Source organism: Myotis brandtii, unplaced genomic scaffold (assembly GCF_000412655.1).
Source record: "Myotis brandtii unplaced genomic scaffold, ASM41265v1 scaffold216, whole genome shotgun sequence".
Lineage (NCBI taxonomy): Eukaryota > Metazoa > Chordata > Mammalia > Chiroptera > Vespertilionidae > Myotis > Myotis brandtii.
The window spans coordinates 2,789,443-2,809,417 of record NW_005358092.1 but is presented as its reverse complement, the minus strand read 5'-3'; the positions used below and the strand labels follow the sequence as shown (position 1 = coordinate 2,809,417).

At 53.3% G+C, this 19,975-nt stretch overlaps 2 protein-coding genes across 5 annotated transcripts in view; one reads left to right on the top strand and one right to left on the bottom strand.

Annotated features, from left to right (window-relative positions):
- The window catches only part of CACNA2D4 (calcium channel, voltage-dependent, alpha 2/delta subunit 4), a 118,875-nt gene that overhangs the window by 16,044 nt on the left and 82,856 nt on the right, over positions 1-19,975 (bottom strand). For all 4 annotated transcript variants that reach the window (XM_005865963.2, XM_014539426.1, XM_014539427.1 and 1 more), the window contains 3 exons: positions 3,723-3,784; positions 2,599-2,643; positions 2,301-2,363 (listed from right to left, as the gene is read on the bottom strand). In XM_005865963.2, coding sequence (XP_005866025.1) covers positions 2,301-2,363; positions 2,599-2,643; positions 3,723-3,784 — 170 coding nt within the window. The remainder of the gene's footprint in view (positions 1-2,300; positions 2,364-2,598; positions 2,644-3,722; positions 3,785-19,975) is intronic.
- LRTM2 (leucine-rich repeats and transmembrane domains 2) overlaps positions 12,810-19,975 on the top strand; it is an 18,536-nt gene continuing 11,370 nt past the window's right edge. The window contains exon 1 of the mRNA XM_005865918.2: positions 12,810-13,449. The gene's annotated coding sequence lies outside the window, so the exon portion shown is untranslated. The remainder of the gene's footprint in view (positions 13,450-19,975) is intronic.

Below are 19,975 nucleotides of genomic sequence, written 5' to 3'. Positions count from 1 at the left end.
CCGCACTCTCTCTGAAACTCTGGCGCTTGAAAGCCAACACCACGGGGACCTGCAGAGGTGCCCTCTCAGTTCCCAGGGCGCAGGGGTCAGCGCATGAATGATTGAGAGCACTAGCTAGGCCAAAAGCCTCTTTCCAACCACTGGTTTCATTTCTGTCATCACCCATTCCCCTCGGAGCAATTGAGAAATACTGTCTCTGAAACTCTGGCGCTTGAAAGCCAACACCATGGGGACCTGCAGAGGTGCCCTCTCAGTTCCCCAGGGCACAGGGGTCAGGGCATGAATGATTGAGAGCACTAGCTAGGCCCAAAGCCTCTTTCCAACCACTGGTTTCATTTCTGTGATCACCCATTCCCCTCAGAGCAATTGAGAAATACGGAATAAACTGGGCTCTGTCCAGGGAAGAGTGGCAAGGCCAAGAGGGGGCATGAAAGGGACAGGAGGAAAGGCCGCGCAAGGGATGGGTGGCAGTTCGCGTCCGGCAAAAGACGCCATGATGTCAGCTGGCCCTCAACTCCTGAAAGAGGAAAATGGACAAAACCCTCTGCTTCTTCACTCCTGCTGCCGAGACAGGCTCCGCAGGAGCGGGCCATTCAAAACCTCTCCTCAAGGAGTTGGATTCCATCACCCACTGGTGCCCCTTCCTCAGCTGCCCTCTTTCCCACATCTCCTTCCTATGCCCTGGTTCCTGCCATGTTCTCACGACTTCTTTGGACTCTGAGGCCAGAGCACAGACACAGCCATGGTCACGGCCTCGGCACCCCCGCCTGCTTCCCCAGCTCTGCCGATACCCCAGGCACCGAGAATCTGGGGCCTTAGACATGGTGTGGTGCAGCCCCCTCATTTTAGGGAGGAGGAAACTGAGGCACGGCTAATGGGAGCTGCTTCACCCAATCACATAGCTAGTCAGGGGCGAAGCTCACTCTGGACCCAATACTATTTCCCTCCCATTGAGGTTCAGCTTGGAGGATTTTTCAATGCTTCTGGCTTGTTTCAAGGAAATATTTCATGGGAAGCTATTCAGGTTGGGCTCAGGTTTGAATAGGCTTCCTTTTAGTTTGATTCCTGGCTACATAATTAATATCGGGGCCCAGTTTTGGGCTTGGCAAAACGAAATTATGATTGCACCTTCTCTTTCGTCTTTGTGAGCACGAGCGGGGTCCGAGGAGCCATCACAGGCGGGGGAGGTTATACGTGTGAGCCGGGCTGCGACACGAGAAGGGCCACCTCCATTCCTGTTCCCCGCTGGCACACCGAGGCGCAGGGCTGGAATAGAACTGTCCATGAGGGAGGGCCAGGCAGGAAGACAGCACAAAATGAGGAAGATTTGGCCCTCTGGGCCCCAGGAAGGTAGAAGGGGAGGGCCTATGGTCTGAAGGTGTCCCCCAAATTCACATGTTGAAACCTAACCTCCAAGGTGATGGTCAAAGGTGGAACCTTTGGGAGGCGCTCAGGCCACGAGGGCAGAGCCCTCAGAACTGGTTTCAGTGCCCTACAAAGGAGAGCCAGAGAGCTCCCCTGTCCCTTCTTCCACATGAGGATGCGATGAGAAGTTTGAGACCCGGACGAGGGCCCTCATTCAACCATCCTGACTCCTGACCTCGGATTTCTGCCTCCAGGACTGCGAGCAACAAGTTCCCTTTCTGCCTCCAGGACTGTGAGCAACAAGTTCCCTGTTTATAAGCCCCCAGCCTGTAATTGCTATAGCAGCCTGGGTGGACAAGCGGGGAGGGGAATTCGACAAAGGGGTGAGTAATGAGCATTGGGAGAGAGCGTAGGACTCTGGGAGGAGGTCCCTCTGAGGCCATGCCCTCAATGACAGCCACGGACCCAAGAGGTAGCTGGGCTGAGCCTCTCCTCATTATGTGGACAATTTCCAACCAACTCCGGGAGAAGGCCTGAATCGTTACAAAATCAAGAATATTTCCTATGACCATCTGAGTTGAAAGGAGCCTGAATTTTGTAATCTTTTTAAATATAATGGCCACGGCCTCGGCACCCCCGCCTGCTTCCCCAGCTCTGCCGATACCCCAGGCACCGAGAATCTGGGGCCTTAGACATCGTGTGGTGCAGCCCCCTCATCTTAGAGAGGAGGAAACTGAGGCACGGCTAATGGGAGCCGCTTCACCCTGCAACTCCCACGGCGATTTTGGGTTTAAGAGACGATCCCATTTTCTGCAGACCTTTCACTCTAATGGGCTCTAAAGCAAGATTGCTTCCTGGGGCCATCAGCCCTTTCTCCTAAGACATGGCTACTGGAGGACTCGGCTTACTCCTACCCCCACTTCCCAGCATCTTACCTCCTGTGGTCGCTCTGAGATCAGAATGAACCCATTGTTGTCCACGATGAAGCAGTCCAGGTCCTGAGGAGAAACCCAGAGGGAGGTGAGCTCTGGCCCTGCCCCGGCCCCCTGGGTCCTCTGCCTGGCCTGGCATTTGGGAAGGCAGGCTGCCATGACTAGTGAGAAGGTCCCTTCATGGAGCCCAGCACTGCAGGAAAGAAGGGCACTGGGGAGGGAGGGCGCTGGCTCATCCAGAGGACTGGGGTGCGGGGCCCATGGCTCCCACTCCCCCCTCTTCACACTGGGAAGAACTTACACCGTCCTGGCAGCTCTTTGGGCACGGCCCATCCCCCGCACTGCACTGGAAGGAAGAGAAATTGTCAGTCGGGTATGCCCTTGTGTGTGTGTGGTAGGTATTTGGCGCGTGAGTGTGGGAGTGCTATGTGCGTTGTACATCTGTGTTGTGTGTTGATGTGTGGGGACTGGCGGATGTGTGTTTATGGTATACTAGTGGTACATGCACATGTGTGTCTATGGTATCTATGTTTGGTGTGTGTCCATGTGTGGTATATGTGTGGTGTGTGTGTGTGTGTGTGCATGTATTTGATGTGTGTGTGTGTGTGTGTATGGCGGTGTGCGGTAGTGGGCAGGGCACTGAAGCAGGATCCTTGCTGGCTGGGTCAGCCTTCCCGGAGGGAGCCATGGCCCTGCAGCTGTGGCCGAGGAGAAGGGGGGCCCTATTGCTGGAGGCCTCATGGGTGGCCGCCTACTGCTCTTTGTCATCCTGCTCCATGTGGTGGCTGATCCCAGGCTACTGGGCTGGTGCTCCTTCCCCCTCCCATTCCTTCCATCTTCATTCTCTGGTCCCTACACTTGCTCAAAGTGGGGACGCAGCAACAAGTGAAGGGGGGCCATGGAGCAGAGGAGGCTCAGTGTCAGGGGCAGATTCGGGGCTGGAGGAGCTTGTGGAGGATAGTGAGGAGCCCTGTGCAGCCCAGGGGGAGCAGAGGCAGGAGAGGAAGGGTTGGGTGGGAGAGGCTGTGGTAAGGCCCAGCTCAGAGCCGGTGGGCCACAGACTGGGCTTGGATCTTGGCGGGGGGCACTGAGGAGGGCAGTTTCCTTACCCTGCTGTGTGGGGGATCTGAGCAGCAGGGACTAGTGACCGACAGTTCAGGGGATGCGGTGTCCTGCCCTTTGCCCCAGGTCTAAGCTGAGAGAGAGCACTGGGTGGGGAAGGCTGGGACCAGAGACTGAGGCTGCAGGCAGAGCTCCAGGAGCTGAGAAAGGCAAAGGAGAGATCCAGGAGGACTGACAGAGGCCTAGCAGGCGGGCTGAGAGGCAGTGGGGCAGCCGGGGGAGTGGGTCTGACAGTGCCAGCCCCTCATCACCGTGGAAATGTGGGGAGCCCTCTGACCCTGAACTGACCTCCATCACACCCACCTGCTGCGTGGCTGCCCAGAACGTGCGCTGCAGGAAGTCCAGCCTCATTTGGATGCCCACCGCTGTTTTGGGGGGAGGGGGTGGTAGGAGGGAAGAGGCAGTGAGAGGAAAAATAGATTACAGTTAAAGAGAGGGGGTGCATCCACAGGAACTGAGGGGAGAGGGAGCACCAGGGCAGAGAAGGGGTGGGGAGAGCTGAGTCAGACGGCAGCATGCGGACCGAGGTTCCTGGGTGTGGGGGAGGGAGAAAGGAAGAGACTGGTGGCTTCTGTCTCTCCGCAGAGGACGATGCCAGAAAACGGTCTAAGAGAAAGGTGAGGCCTGAGTTCTAGAGAACGGTGAGGATGGCATTCATCCTCGGATCTCGGGGACTCAGGGCAGGTGCACTGGGCAGACCATTCCCCCTTTCCCACCGATGGAAAGGTAGAGGCTGAGAGACTGAGCCATTGGCTCAGGTCATGTGACCCAAAGTGGTGGAACTCTGGGCCACTGTGGGTTGGGTAGCTCACGGGGCCTCCTAGTTCCCAGCCTGACCTAACAACCTCTCTTGTACCCAGAAAGCTAGAGACCGTCCAATCTGCAAAAACTACTCTTTTGATGATGCCACTTACAAGGGCCACCATGCCTCTTTGGTTCCCAAATAGGTGTAGGGAACACAAGCTGGTGCTCACATCCTAAGAGAAATTCAGGGCCACAGAATAGAAGAAAAGCAGCTTATATTGAAAAAGAATTTGAAAACTAGGCCGACTTCCTACTGCCTGGTATAATAATATCGAAAACGTGTTGAGTGCCAGGGACGCTTATGTCCGTGAGCTTGTTTCATCCACACGGCAGACCAGTTCTATTATTATTCAGGCTTCACAGTGGAGGAAACAGGCTTACAGAGAGTACACGCTCACCCAATCACCTGGCCCCTAGGTACAGAACCAGGACACGTCTGTCTCCGAGGCTCTTAACCTCGATATTCCCTAGGCCTGACTCAGTCCTGGTGGTCGGGAAGAGTGAGAGGCTTCGGTTCCCTCATCTGTAAAATGGGAACACACCTGGGGTCCTAGCCATAGGCTGTTTTCATGAGACATTCTGCAGTCACCCCAGTGACATTCATTGGAGCGATTTTCCATTACAACCATTCTGACCCCCGGAGACTCAGGGGGCTCTTCTGAAGTGGACTGGACCTCCAATATAGCACAGATATACAGAATCGTATCCTTTTGTTTTTTCAATATGAAATAATCCTGAAGAAATGTGATGGGGGAAAAGGGAGAGAGCAGGGAAGGGTCAGGGGCCAGATCCCAGCCCTGGGTTGCACTGGAGCCTTGATTTTCTGGCTTCAGCATCAGAATCACCTGGAAGGTTTGTTAAAACCCCTCCCCAGAGTCTCTCATTTGGGTGGGGCCTGAGCATTTGCATTTCTAAAGTGCTCCCAGGGCTGTCGCTGCTGCCCAGGGACCATATCGTGGGAACCACTGTTGTAAACCATCACTGTCTGGCTGCACTTTTGGAGATGATGAAGCTGTTCTAGATCTGAATTGTTCCACACAGTAGCCACTTGTCACATGTGGCTTTTGAGCCCTTGAAATGTGGCTACCGTGATTGAGGACCTGAGTCTTAAATTTTTTATTTAATTTTAATTAATTTAAATTGAAATAGCTACATAGCTGGTGGCCATCATATTGGACAGTGCGATTCCAGGGCTCTGCGTTTACAGATGAAGCCACCAAGCCCTGTGAGCCCCTCCCCTCCCTGCAACTCCCATGGCAGTTCTGAGGCTGGAGCTCTGGCCAGCCTGCTTGACCAGGTCCTATGATGTGGAAACATTTGAATTCTATGGGGGCTTCTTTGTTGCTTCAAGGCCCAGGTGGTTGAAAGGCATAGAAATGAAGGGGACAGTAGACCCACTTCTTGGTTCATGAGAGGGACAGACACAGCAGGTGTGATCAGCAGCCCTGGTTGCCATGCCCCTCCTCCCTCTCACATCTCTCTCTCCTTTGAGGCTGCGGGTGGACCTCAATCACTCCCCCCTTATTCTTCCTTTTAAGACCACTCTTGATACTCCTTTTAGATAGATTTTCTTTCACCTGAAGAAAAAGGCTGAGTGAAAAAAGAGGAACCTCCTCTAAAAATTCTCAGAGGGGAGTGCCTAATACTCAGAATAACAGGATCTGGGGGATTTAGGAAAGCTTATTTACCCTGGCCCTTGGCCCTTGTGGTCAAAGAACTCTCAGACTATTCCTAGAACGAGACTGACTCTCTACCCATTGGTCGGTGCCAGGTCTCATAGAATCATGACATTTCTGAGCTGGAAGAGATTCCATGATTCTAACAGAGGGAGTCTCAGAGGGTGGGGTTAATTTTTCCCTAATGAAACAGGTCTTTGAGGCTCTTGGGTAGAAAAGGAAGGAGTGGGGCACAGGGCAGATTCTCCCCCACTAGGTTCCATCTCACAGCTGGACAATAAGCTCCTCCAAAGTAGGCTCTGGGTTCTGCGCATCTGGGTATCCTTTGCAGAATTTAGGACATTCCAACAGCCTCCTGACATCTCCCCTGGAGTCACTTCAAACTTTGCATGTCTGGGGTTTCCTCCTAAAACTTGACCCTCCTTGAGATTTCCCCATTTGGAGGGCACATTCTCCACCTGATTGTTACCATGTTTCCCCATCCCATCTGAGTTCTATAGATCTTATTCCAAAACTTCCTTAGTCTGTCTGTCCATTTCTCTCCCCCTCCCCTGCTACCAGTCTGGGCCAAACCATCATCTCTCTCACTTGGATTAATGTAATTAACCCCTAAGTGGTTTCCCTTCCTTCATGATCTGTTCTTCACAAAGTCATGAGAGTGCTCTTTCTGAAGATCAAATCATGTCACTCCCTTGCTTAAAACCTTCCAATGCCTTCCCACTGCTCTTTAAACAATATCTAAACTCCTCTGATATTGCCTACAAGACTCGTAAGAAGCTGGCCCTGCTGATGTCTCTGATTTCAATGGGAATCACTTCTCCCTTAAACATGCTAAGCTTGTCCCACTCGGGGCATTGTATCAGCTGTTCTGTCTCCTTGGAATGCTCTTCCCCTAAAACTTTACATGGCTGGTTCCTTCTTTCATCAGATCTCAGCCCAAACATCATGTCTTAGAGAGGCCTTCCCTGACCTCCCAGGATAGAGCATTCCTCCCCTTGGCCATTCATTCTCTACCTCATCACTCCTTTTCTTTTTCTTTATTTCTTTTTTAAAATCCTCACCCAAGGATATGTTTATTGATTTGAGAGAGGAGGAGGAGAGAGAGGGAGAGAGAAAGAAAACATTGATGTGAAAGAGAAACATCGATCAGTTGCCTCCCCTACATACCCCGACTGGGGAATCAAATCTGAAACCTAGATATGTGGCTCGACCAGGAGTGGAACCTGCAATTTTTTGGTGTATGGCACGACTCTCCAATCAACTGAGCCACCCAGCCAGGGCTACTCTTTATTGTCTAAGCAACATGGTTTATTTATATTCTCATTTATTGTCAGTCTCACACCATTAGAATGTCTAGTAGCAGGCAAGGGGGTTGAGTTCTGATCCCTAGCACCTAGAATAAATAGTACCTAGCACATAATGGGGTGCAATAAAGAAATACTTGTGAATTCTATGTGTCAGCCACTTGAATGGGAAGCAAATTCTACGAGATCTCTTTGTCCCTTGCCTCTGGGGTTCAAGATCTTGCTGAACTCCCTTTTGCCATACAGAGCCCTGCCCTCTCACAGATGTTGGGCTTGAGGTCCTAGAGATTGAGTTGTTGTGAAGGATGAACATGGGCACATCCTTAACAACAAATCGACTGTGTCCTGCCATGTCCAACAGCTGTGCCCTTGGCTTTAATCATTTCAAATATTCTGTTCAACTCCTGAAGGAATCCTGCTTTTCCACCCCAGACACTGAGGAAGCCCAGCCTTCTCCCTTGGGAGACTCACCAGGGCAGCTTGGGTTCTTGTTATGGTCCATTTGATTGCTACCTTGGGTGGTTGGCTATTGTCAGAGCCTCAGTGGACCTTCACCTGGGGGAGCACTAGTCTGGCTGCCCTCCTCCCAGCACTTCCTAATAAGCCTACTGTGTGCAGGCGGTAATACCTCATGACACTGTTCGCAGGCAGGCTCAGAACTAACTCATGGTGAAGAGAGAAATCCAAGCAAAGGGGCACAGGGAATGAGTGGCACTTAGCCTTTTAGGGTGGCTTCCCCCCAACCCTCATGGATTATTAAGAGACCACCCCCAAGAGAACCAAGATGGTGGCGTAGTTAAATGTTGGTACACGCTGCCTTCCACAACCACATCAAAATTACAGCTAAAATACAGAGCAACTATCATTCATAACCACCTGAAATCTGGCTGAATGGAAGTCCTACAACTAGAGAAGTAAAGAAGAAAGCACATTGAGACCTTGGAATTTGTAGAACGGGCTGTTCCGACACCCATGTGTGGTGTTTCTTTAATCGGGAGAGATATCTCCAAGGCCTACCATGAGAAGCAGGAAGTCCCAGCCCCACCCCAGACCCCCACCCCAGGGTTCCAGAGCTGGGAAGAGAAGTCCTCATAACTCCAGGCTGTAAAAACCAGCAGGCATTGTGGCTGAGTGACATGGAGGCTGCTGGAGACCCAGGTGTTCCTCTTAAAAGGCCCATTTCCTCTGAGCTCCAGTGCCTGGTGGCTTTGAAGGAATCCAGGGATATATGGAGGAACTGGACTGTCTGGCATGTGGCAGGAACTCAGGGATGGCTTTCTCCCAGACAGGGGTGCTCACAGGGGTTATTCTTCCTGTGCTGGGACCTCCTCCATCACAGAGCTAACTGGAAGCCATATCTGAGTTTTCACCAGCATGGCCCACATTGTTCGTTTCGCCCTGGATTCCCCGAGAACCTGCCCCATCCAATTTGCAGCCCCACACAAGCTGTTTGCAATGGCTTTGCCATATGAATGGCCTGTCCTGATTCATGCTTCAGACTTTCCTAAAATCTCTCAAACAAGCAGCATCTGGTATCAGCGTGCCCCAAAACTTATCAATAAAAGGCTCATGACCTGGTACTACCACCAGCCTGCCTTGCTGCACAGCTGGGCCTCACCTGGGCACTTCTTAGCCCAATACAAGTAGCAGCCATCTTTAGATCTCTCTGTAGCTCCTACCAGGTGGCCCCAGGCAGTGGCTGACTTTGCACTCCCAAGAGGCCTCAGAGCCAGTGCACCTGGTGGACAGCTTAAAACCATACCAGATTATAACTCTACACATCCACAAGCAGCACACTCAAGGACAGACTCAGTGAGCACCAAAGCCCCACTGAAGCAAGTCCTGCTCCATAGGGATGTCCTGTACAGCTGCTCTTCCACTGTAGTTGCAGCTGGTCCTCACAACCAATTGGCCTGGAGATCAATTCCTCCCAGTGATGCCAATAGCAATCAATACTGAACTACAAAAGGAGACATATGTAATACTCTTTGTAATACTTTAAGCAATAAAACAAATTTTTTTAAAAAAAAGACTCAACTACAATAAGACTATACACACAGACCACACAGGGGCACACCTAGAGTGTCCAGCTCAGGTTAATGGGGAGGCTGAGCCACTGGGCCCTACAGGAGACCTACTACACAAGGCCACTTTAGCAATTCCAGGAGACATAACAGCTCTACCTAATGCATAGAAACAAACACAGGGAAGCAGCCAAAATTAGGAGAAAAAGAAACATGTCACCAATGAAAGAAATGGAAGCAAGCAAACTATTGAATACAGAGTTCAAATACATGGTTATAAGGTTAATCAAGGATCTTACTGAGAGATTCAAGGGACTTAATCAGAGCTTCAAGGGATTCAAGAGAGCTTCAAGGGACTTAGTGAGACTTTTAAGGATCTTAGTGAGAATGTCAAAGACAGGAAAAAGGACGATTCAGAAATTAAGCATACACTAACTAAAAAAATAATTTACAGGGATTCAACAGCAGAGGATTCTGAGAATCAAGTCAATGATTTGGAATATGAGAAAGCAAAAAACACTCAATCAGAAGAGCAAAAAGAAATAAGAATTCAAGAATATGAAGATAGTTATACTAAAGGAGCCTCTAGAACAATTTCAAGTGCACCAACATTTGCATTATGGGGGTGCCAGAAGAAGAAGAAGAGAGCAAGATATTAAAAACTTATTTAAAGAAATAATGACAGAAAACTTCCCCTACCTGGTGAAAGAAATAGACTTATAAGTTCAGGAAGCACAGAGAGTCCCAAACAAGAGGAACCCAAAGAGGCCTACACCAAGACACATCATAATTAAAATGCCAAGAGCTAAAGACAAAGCAGCAAGAGAAAAGCAGTTAGTTACCTACAAGGGAGTGCCCATATGACTGTCAGCTGATTTCTCAACAGAAACTTTGCAGGCCAGAAGGGAGTGGCAAGAAACATTCAGTGATGAATAGCAAGGACCTACAACCAAGATTACTCTACCCAGCAAAGTTATCATTTAGAATTGAGAGTCAGCTTTACAGATAAGAAAAAGCTAAAGGCGTTCATCACCATCAAACCAGTATTACATGAAATGTTGAAGGGTATTCTTTAAGAAGAGGAAGAAGAAGAAAAAAAGATAAAAAATATGAACAATAAAATGGCAATAAATACATATCTATCAACAATTGAATCTAAAAATAAATGAATAAGAAATCTATTGAACAGAATAAATGGATGAATAAAATAGAATCAGAGGCATGGAAACATGGAACAGACGGATGAATCTCAGAAAGAAGGGGTGAGGGGGGTGTGGGAAGAGATTAACCAAGGATCTTATGTGCATATATGCATTACCTATGGACACAGACAACAGGGTGGTGAAGACCTGGGGTGGGGCAGGCACTGGTGCAGGGGGACAATGGGAGAAATAAGGAGGACATCTGTAATACTCTCAACAATAAAGATTAAAAAAAAGAGAGACAGAGACCAACCCCACCTCATGCCTCTGTATGTGGGCCCTTGTTTTAGACCCTGACCTTGATCCCCTGATAGAGGAGAAATCAGACCCTTTTCTCTTCGCCTTAGCCCAGCCTGCCCTTCTCCCTCCTTTCTCTCATCTGCTTCTCCACAATCTCCTGCTCTGTTCCAAAGCAGCATTTCTTTAAGATCCCCTTGGCTGGCAGACAACCTAACAAAGAGCCTCAATAAGGCCACAGACGGCAGAAGGCTTATCAAGATGAACCTCTTTGCTCTTTATCCTGGCTGTCACCTCGGTCTGCTTTGTCATCACAGAAAGCAAAACAAAACAGCTGTGCACACACACACTCATGCACCCCCCCCCCCCAAATGATCCCTGTCAGGGGCCCGACACCCAAGGAGTCAGAAACTCAGCTTTTACCCACTAGCTCTCATACCTATTTTGTCCTCCCTTCTCCTCTGCCTAGATAACCAAGCCTGCAGATATTGGGGTGAGGAGGGGCCACCTCTCCTGATACAGGCTGGGAAGTCTGCAGCTGCTCCGTGAAATCTTGGATGATAGAGCGCCATTGCCAGAAGGGAAACCAGACATCTCAATCACTCTACTCCCATTCTATAGGCAGGAAACTGAGGCCCAGGGCTGTCAATTAATTAACCAGTTATTAGCCAGTTCAGGCATTTTTAACCAGTGTGCCACAAGAGGCACAAGAGGCACACTAGTGTGCCACAAAAATATGTAAATCATGCAATACCTGGCTGTTTAGTCAGGGGCACTGGCCTCTTTTCCCTTAGATTGTCAAAAAAAAAATGACGGCAGCCAACACAACAGTAGCTGTTCAGTATGAATGAATCAAAATTATACCTATTTTTTGGTCAGATCGATGAAAGCCATATTTTTTGGTGTGCCTCAGGATTTTAGTAACTAGTTTGTTTTAGTAGTTAATGTGTGCCATGAAAAAGGTTGAAAACCCCTGAGCTAGTTACTGAGCAGCGGAGTTGGACTCTGTGCCCGTCCTCTGGGACCCGGGCTTGGGCTCTTCCTTCCATTCCCCATCAGCTCTGGGCGGGGTGAGGCAGAGGCTCTCTTCTAGAACTGCTCACAGCATGGGGAAGTGGGCAAACCAATCGCAGAAAGCTGCCATACGTTTTCTGTGATAACGACAGGGTGGCCCAAAGAAAGGCCATCGATCAGAGGAGAAGGTCAAGGCTGTGGACTAAGCAGGGACACTTCACAGAGGAGGTCATGCTCAGGTTGAGTTTTTCAGGAGCTCATTCCAGCCTCAGGGAAGGAAACACTTTCTGGGGCTGTGAATTGGGAAGCTGTTTAGGGGTAGATGGGGGCGTTTAGCTTGAAGACATCTGACATCAGAGTAGGTGAGAGGGGACTTCTCAGGAGGTAAAAGATGCTCTCTCCTCCTGCAACAGCAGCCCACCCCTCCCCTCCCCCCCCCTTGCCGTGTTGCCCAGAAGAGCAGACTGAAAGGAGGGTGCAGAAGCGCCCTATCAGGAGTGTCCCGAGTTAAGGGGTGTTTCTCAACCCCACCCTCAGTTCTGATGGCGAGTCCCCCAGGAAAGCATGCAGAATGGAAGAGGCATACTCGCATAACCCTGGCATTGCCAACATGCCACACTGTCTGCCATCTGCTTGTCAGGCCAGTGTTAAGAACTGCAGAGAAGGGTCATTTAGGGGTCAGTTCCCAGGCAGGCTCCTCCCTGGCTCAGCTTCCTTTGCCTTTGGACGGGACACTGGCCATCTCTTGGAATATCAGCTTCTCCAACGGCATCGTCCTGACTGGTTAGTAAAGAGGCCGCTGAGCTCTGAACACCACACTTCCCTCCCCCAGGGCACACAGACACCTGCCACCCGCGCCAGCAGGTCTGACATTTTGCTCCACTGAACAGCCTGGCTCTGTGGTTGCTGAGGCTCAGTGACCCTGGCTGGGAGGCTCCTGGCTTCTCCTGAGGACAGCAGGCAGTTGCCTCCCGCTGAGCCCTCCAATGACCTGCCTGAAATAAATGCCCCCTGGACCTAGAGAAGGGTTTTTCCTTCTCCGCAGGCAGGAAGGGAGATGCCGCCCCACCTGTCTCTGACCTGAGACAGACCTAGCTTCCCAGGGACCTCTCTGCCGCTGGGTCCTGACCACACCCTTTCCCCAAAGGGGAAGGGGGAGAGGGCGAGAGGCTGAGAAGGGGCGCGGCCAGGGGTGGGGAGAGTGGGGACAGCGCGGGGAAGGAAGATGGAGGTACACGGGAAAACAGCTTTCTCCTCTCTGGAGTTGGGAGCGATTAATCCACAGGCCTTTTTTTCCACTGAAATGTGAGCGTTTCAAGGGTGAGCGCTACCCTCCCCGCCGCCGCGAGCGCCTGTGGTGTGTGTGCGCCCGTGTGCGCGCGCCTTAGCCTGTGTGTGCTACTGTCGCTGTCATCACAGATGTACCCCCAGCTGTCACTCCATTGCTCCGTCTCTGTGCTCGCGCGTGCTCTCTCCTCCTCTCCCCTGGCTTCCCCTCTCGATCTGTCTACCTCTGTCCCTCCCTCTTCCCCTCTCAGTTTGTTATTGACCCAGCAGCCCCGTCCCCTTGGCAGCAGCGGCGGCAGGCATTCCTCCTCCCCAGGCTGTTTGCTGCGTGCCAGGTCCCGGCTCGCGGTGGATTGGAGACTCGGTGCCCACTGCGCTCCACTTGGCTGTGCTGTCTGGATTTCTCCAGGAATCCCAGGAGGGGCTCATTGAACGGCTCACAGCTACTTGGTTTAAGGAGCTTGAGGTCAGGGTGGAGAAAGGTGAGTGCTGTGCGCTGGTGGGAAGAAATAAAGGATTCATGGGTACAGGGTGGCTGGGGCATGGGGACTTGGGTCCTGTCTTTGCTGGGTCTCTGCCCTGCACACATGGAGAGCTGCTGCCGCCTCCTGCCTGGGGGCAGTTGCTGGGGCTGGGGCAGTGCTCAGGCTTGGGCATCTGGGCAGGCCACAGAGACAGGACACAGGGAACTGACCTCACAGTGTTGAGGACATGAGCTAGGATTCTGCTGGGGAGGGGGAAGCTAGGGAAAGGCAGGGGTGAGGAGGGCAGTGCCAGTGCCAGATGACAGGCCTGTGTGGCATAGAAACCAGTCCCTGCGGCAAGGGGACAGACAGCCAAGAGCCCTGTGCCGTCTGCATGCCTGGCTCAGCAGACGGCCTGAGGAAGTTGGGTTCTGTGGGAAAGGAGGTGCTGGCGACAGGGCTGGGACAGAGCAGGGTGGCTCAGCATGGGGGTGGCAGGCTGGAGCGCTGAGCTGTCTGGGGCACAGGAATTGACCTCCTGGTCCCAGCCTCTTTTCAGGACGCCCCTTTTCAGTGTGGAGCTGTGGCCTTCAGGCAGCTGTCCTTGGACAAAGCTGTGGAGGAGCCTTTCCCTCGCTGGACATGGGTCCATAGAGCTGTGGGGAAGCCACCTGGTGGGGGCGTGGCTGGGAGTGGATGCGGGAGAAGAGCCTTGCAGCTCTTCCTTGGCAAACCCCAGGCCTGGCTCCTAGTGGCCCTGAGACTTAGTGGGGGCTGTGGACCTAGCTTAGGGGGGTCGGTGGTCTGCAGCCAGGCATGCCGACCTGGCTTCCCGACCCAGTGGGCCATGGGTCCCTGAGTGGGATCAGGACGGACGCTCTCCGCAGCCCCGAGGCCCATTTTGATGATGCAGAGATAGGGGGCCTGACTAGGAGTCCCGACCTCCCACTCAGTTCCAGGTCGGCTGCTTTGTCTTCCCCTGAGCTGTGCAGTCTGTGTTTCAGGGGTGATGGCGGGGAGGCTGGCTCCTGGCTGTCATGGCATGTTGGGCATCACCTCGCTGTGACTCAGATTGACACTCTGCAGCTTAGATAACTACACCAGCTGGGGGAGGGGAGGGCAGCTGAGCACGTGGAGATGGGCGGGGGAAGTCCAGCCTGAAGGGAAACCCACAGCAGCTTCCTGCGCTTCCCACCCCACCTCCCCATCGGCACAGTCCCTGGCGCTGCCAAAGAGGGAGACCAGGAAAGCCAGCCGGGGGTGGCAGGAGAAGGAGGAAGGTTTTGAAAGAAACCGATCTGGTTTCTTTGGGATTTGGCTGGAAGCTGTGTCTGGGGCTCAGATAGGCAAACTCTGTCCCATTTCCTAGGTACCAAAGCCTGGGTGGGAGGCTGCTTTGGGCTGGGTGGGCAGCATGCTGAGGGGGCAGGGATTTATGTAACGTTGGGGTATCTGGGGACCTCTGGGGTGGGGAGAGGAGAAGGAGTGTAAGCAGAGGCAGTCTATCCCCGCTCAGGGCCTCCCTCCTAACGCCCAGATCAGGCCTCCTCTGGCCCTGCCAGCCCGGCCCTGAGCCCAGATCCAGGGCCTCAGTGAGCACGTAGCTCATTCATGAGGAGTGACGAGGGGTTTTTCTGTTCCGCTTCCCCGAGGGTCTGTCTGGGATTGGGAACGTTGCACAAGGAAACCAGGTGCAGGAAGCCAGGGGTGAGAAGGGGGAGTGCATTTGAAAATGAACCAGGAGGGTTTGTCTGTTCCAAGTACAAATATAGAGATGTAAAGCCGGCTTCCGCGCTGCTGGCAGCATGTGTTTGGGGATGACCGGCAGGGAAAGATTGAGAATGTTTCCTGAAAGGACCTGACCGCAGGGTGGAGGCGGCAGGAGGAGAGCCCAGCTCTGTATGGCCCCTGCCACACAGGGCTCCGCCTGGGGCATCCCACCACCCAGGTCTCTGCCCTCCTGGGGTGGGGAGGACACTGTGAAGTGGCTCCAACCCCGGCCCTGCCTCTCACTAGCCGGTGGCCTTCACCTCTCTGCAGAACAAAGGAGGTGCAGAGGAGGCGGCAAAGGCCCCTTTTGCTTCTAGGTTCAGTGAGTCTGGTGCTGAGGGGGACCCTTAACCTGAGTCTAGGAGCCTTGACCAAAGGGAGAGACAGGCAGCGTGCACACAGCAGGGCCAGCGCGCCGTCTCAGGGGCCAGGAGCCCCAGGTCCAGGCACAATCAGCATTTGCCGGCTGCGTGGTTTGGACAATTGACTTGGGGGGATGGACAGGCAGAAGCATCAGAGGAAGGGCACGGATGCCAGGCCTGTGGTGGGTTTCTTGGTGGTTTCCAGCTGGAGTCTGAGCCCACTCCACTCAGAGGATTAACCTCCACCTGGGGGAGAGATGGCTGGGGCCCAGGCACCGAGAGGTCAGGCTCCCAGTCCTAACCCGAGTGTCTGCAGGGAATGAGAGCAGGCAGGCTGCTCCTCGCCATGGGGCTGAGGTGAGGTGACTCCTGGGGTAGCAGATCCCACCCCCGTCTCCAGGGGACGCCACACTCACTCAGCTCGGCAGGAGCACAAGGAACCTTCTGCTCTCACTGCTGCCTCCTGTTCCATCGCTACCTTCCCAGCCCTGGCTTCCTGAGCTCCCAGCTCACCCTCCTCACCTCAGCACTCAACCCTCCACCGGAAGGGTTTCTAGAAAGCCCCCTCCACTCCCTTGACCAGATCTTGGCCCCTGGAGCTATCCCTGCTGCATCTGCGATATTTCCGGACAGAGGGCAGCTGGGGGAGGCCCGGTGGCATCTCAGTGCAGCAGGGCACAGAGCTCACGTCTCCATCAGTGGGAGGGGCAAGAACCCATGTCTCCTCAGCTCCAGTGAGAGAGCAAATGAGGAGACGCCATTACTGTGAGATTCTGCACAAGCGGAAGGTTGCACCTGCCCTGCCCTGCCCTGCCCTTTCCTTCCTACATCAGGAACCTCGGTGTGTGGGCAGATCAGGGGCAGAACAGACCTAGACCTGCAAAGGCAGCTGAGTTAGGAGCTTTGCCACCGATCACTTGGGCCCAAAGCTGTATTCTTCCATTACCTAACCTAAGGGAAGTTACCTAACTTCCCGTGCCTCAGTTTCCCCCTCTATAACATGGTGTTAATAGTACTGCTAACCTCAGGGAGTTGTTATGAGGACTAAGAACACAGGCGTTTGCAGCTATGGTGATAGCTTCTCCCCATCCAGAGGCTTCTGGAAGGAGGTGCTAATGTGAATACCCTCACCTCTCTGCCCAGGTCCCTGCCACTCCCTGCCTGGTGACTGGCTTCCAGAGACTGACCAGCATGACCTCCTGGGAGGTGCAGGATTGGCTGGGAGAGATGTGATCGAGCCCAGTCTTCTCAAACTTAGATATGCATACAAATTGTCTGGATCTTGTGAAAATGCTGATTCTGATTTTTAAAAAATCCTCACCAGAGGATATTTTTTCTATTGATCTTTAGAGAGAGTGGAAGGGATGGAGGGTAGGAGGGATGGAGAGAGAGAGAGAGAGAGAGAGAGAGAGAGAGAGAGAGAGAGAGAAATATCGATGTGAGACACATTGATTGGTTGCTTCCCCCACACACCCCAACTGGGGCAGGGGATCAAACCTGCAACCCAGGTAAGTGCCCTTGACTGAGAATTGAACCCTCTACTCTTTGGTGCATGGGCCAACGCTCTAGCCACCGAGCCACACCAGCCAAGACATTAAAATGCTGATTCAGGCCTGGGGTGGAGCCTGAGATTCTGCATTTCCAAGAAGTTCTAGGTCAGCCCATGCTGCTGGTCCATGGACCACACTGTGAGCAACAAAGGGTTGGAGCACACAGCCTGTGTTCTCAGGGAGTTCCCCATTTGACTGCTTTTAGCTCATGAACCCTGTCATCCAGTCCAAGTTCTCCCAGAAAAGCCCAGTGAAGGAGGACCCTGGTCTCTTTTTCTTGGGATTAGGACAGAAAGTCCTATGAGGACTGGGAGCAAGCCCAGCACCCAGAGCTCCAAGGCGGTGGGACTTGGAGGCAGGAGATATTTCTGGCAGGACCCCCTGACTCTTTCCACCCTCATTCTCCACCCCGGGTGGGGACTGCCCTCCTGGACGGCATTAATTTACCCAGCAGCTGGCCGTGCTTGCTGCAGCCGCTGCTCCCCCAGCTTCCTAATGTAGGCCACCCCTTCCTAGTGAGGCGGGGGAGACTTTTGGAGGAAGGAAGGAGTCCTTTGGTTGGAGGTGTGCCGATGGGCAGAGGGCCAAGGAGCTGGAAAGTGCTGGGCTCAAGCCCATATTTCCTGAAGAGTCACTTCTCTGGTGCCCAAGGAGGCAGAGTCAGCTCCCCAGGGAACATTCCCGTCATATTTCTCTAGAGTACGAGGGTCAGCAGTGTCCTGCCGCCTTGCAACACACCGCCTGTGGGTCCGCATTGTGGAGACCTGCCTGCCTTGCTTCGTATGGGGACAGCATTCTGGGGATGGGGCAGCAGGACCTGCACTCGAGGCCACCACCTCCACCAAGTGGTGCTTACTGGGCTACTTTCTGGGAGGACACAGACCAGGGATGGGTAGATGAGGAGTCTACAAGAAAGGGCGTCTACTTGAAAGAGGAGCCCTAGCTGGTTTGACTCAGTGGTTAGAGAGTCAGCCATGGACTGAAGGGTTATGTGTTCAATTCCAGTCAAGGGCATGTACCTCGGTTGCAGGCTTAATCTCCAGCCCCTCCTGGGAGGCAACCAATCAATGTGTCTCTCTCAGATCGATGTTTCTCTCTGTCTCTCCCCCTCCCTTCCATTCTCTCTAATAGTCAATGGGAAAAACATCCTTGGGTGAGGATTAACATAAAAAACCCTAAGAAACAACAACAACAAAAGAAAGAGGGAGGAGAGGGGCTCCGGTGGAAATCGGGCCTGGGCTTGGGCGAGGGGGTTCTCCACCACCTGCTGCCCTGCAGGAAGCCGGAGAGAGTGGGGGCAGAAAGTTGGATTGGGTCCCCATCCCTGTGTTGGTCTGAGCAGAGAACACATTGTGGTGTAGGGCTTGCTTTAGACCTCACTTATAGGCCGGAGATGTCCCTGTACACCTGCCTGCTGGGGGAATCTCAGGAGCCGCCAGGCATCTCACTCCGCTGCCCGCATGCTGCATGTGAGGAGGAGTGCAGATGGGCTGCCGGCAGGGCGCGCACGTGTGTGTGTGTGTGTGTGTGTGTGCACATGCCTAACTGCACGGCTTTCTGTGGGTGTGTGTTTGTACCACGTGCTGGGAGCTCCAAGCATGTGTCTGGGAGCCTGTGCACCCCCCTCTGAGCACACTTAAGTGTCTCCCCACAGGGGCCATGCCAGGTGACAGGCACCAGGCAGTGGATGAGCAGCCAGGCTCAGAAGCTGCAACTCCATTCCTGACCTAATGTGTGACCTTGGGCAAGTTGGTCATTGCCTTCTTGCCTTGAGGGGCTGTTGGCCTGCCTAATATGTGTGGGTGCTGTGAGCTTTTGCTATGAGGGATCTTGCTGGAGTAAGAGATTGTTCTGAGGGTCAGGGCCTGAGGGGCAGAGAGAGGGTGGCCCTGCTGTCTGTGGTGGAGGGGTGCGAACGCCGTGTGTGTGAGCACGCCCTGCAGTGTGCACCCCGTGATGCCACAGCCTGGCGCAGGCTCAGGATGCAGCACGTGCTCAGAGTAGAGCAGCTGGGCCACGTGTGAGGTTGGTGGTTCAGGAAGGAGATGTCTCATAGGCCTGCTGCAGGCTGCTGGGGCTTCTTCACATCTGTCAGGGGCTCAACAGTCACCTGAATTACCTTCTAAGGTAATTTTTGTGTTAAATAGAGTAATTGTTAACTCTCCTCCCTTAATTAGATTGATCCTCACGAAAATTCCACCCATTGAGTACTACTGTCATCACTTTTAGAGCTAAGATAACTGAGGCCCAGAGAGTTTTGCTGTTGGTTTAAGGTTATGCAGCGAAGGAATAACCTGGCAAGGGTTTGAACAGAGCCCTGCCTGGCCTGGGCATTCGAACCAGGATCCTGCCGGGGACAACACCGGCCCTGCCCTGAGCATCTACCCCACGCCTCAGCCCAGGAGCTTGGGACTGTCCAGTTGTTGAGACGCAATCTGCCAGCCCCTGTGAGGCCTTCACACCCCGAGTCCTCCTGATGTGGCCGAGGGGGGAGGAAAGACAAAGGCAAGAGCTGGAGGGGCCCCTCCCCCCCTGAGCGGGCTGCCCTTGCTGGGAGCACAGCTGAAGGCCCCGTGGGGGTCGCTGTGTCTAAGGGGGTTCTGCCACTCTCCAGGAGGCAGCTGTAACCCAGGGGTGGGGGAGAGGCTCGACGAGACACCAAGAGCTGAAGCAGGACCCTAGGTGCCTGAGGGAAACTCTGCTTCACCCAAGATTTCAGAGCCGAACATGCCAGCTTCTCAGCAGCTCGCTCCACCTCCTCAGCTGTCTGCTTAGCTCTGCCACTGGCTTCTCGGGCTCCCAGAATTAACTAGGCCTGTGGGGGTGGGGGGCGGGGGGGGGGAGGATTGCAACCAGCTATCA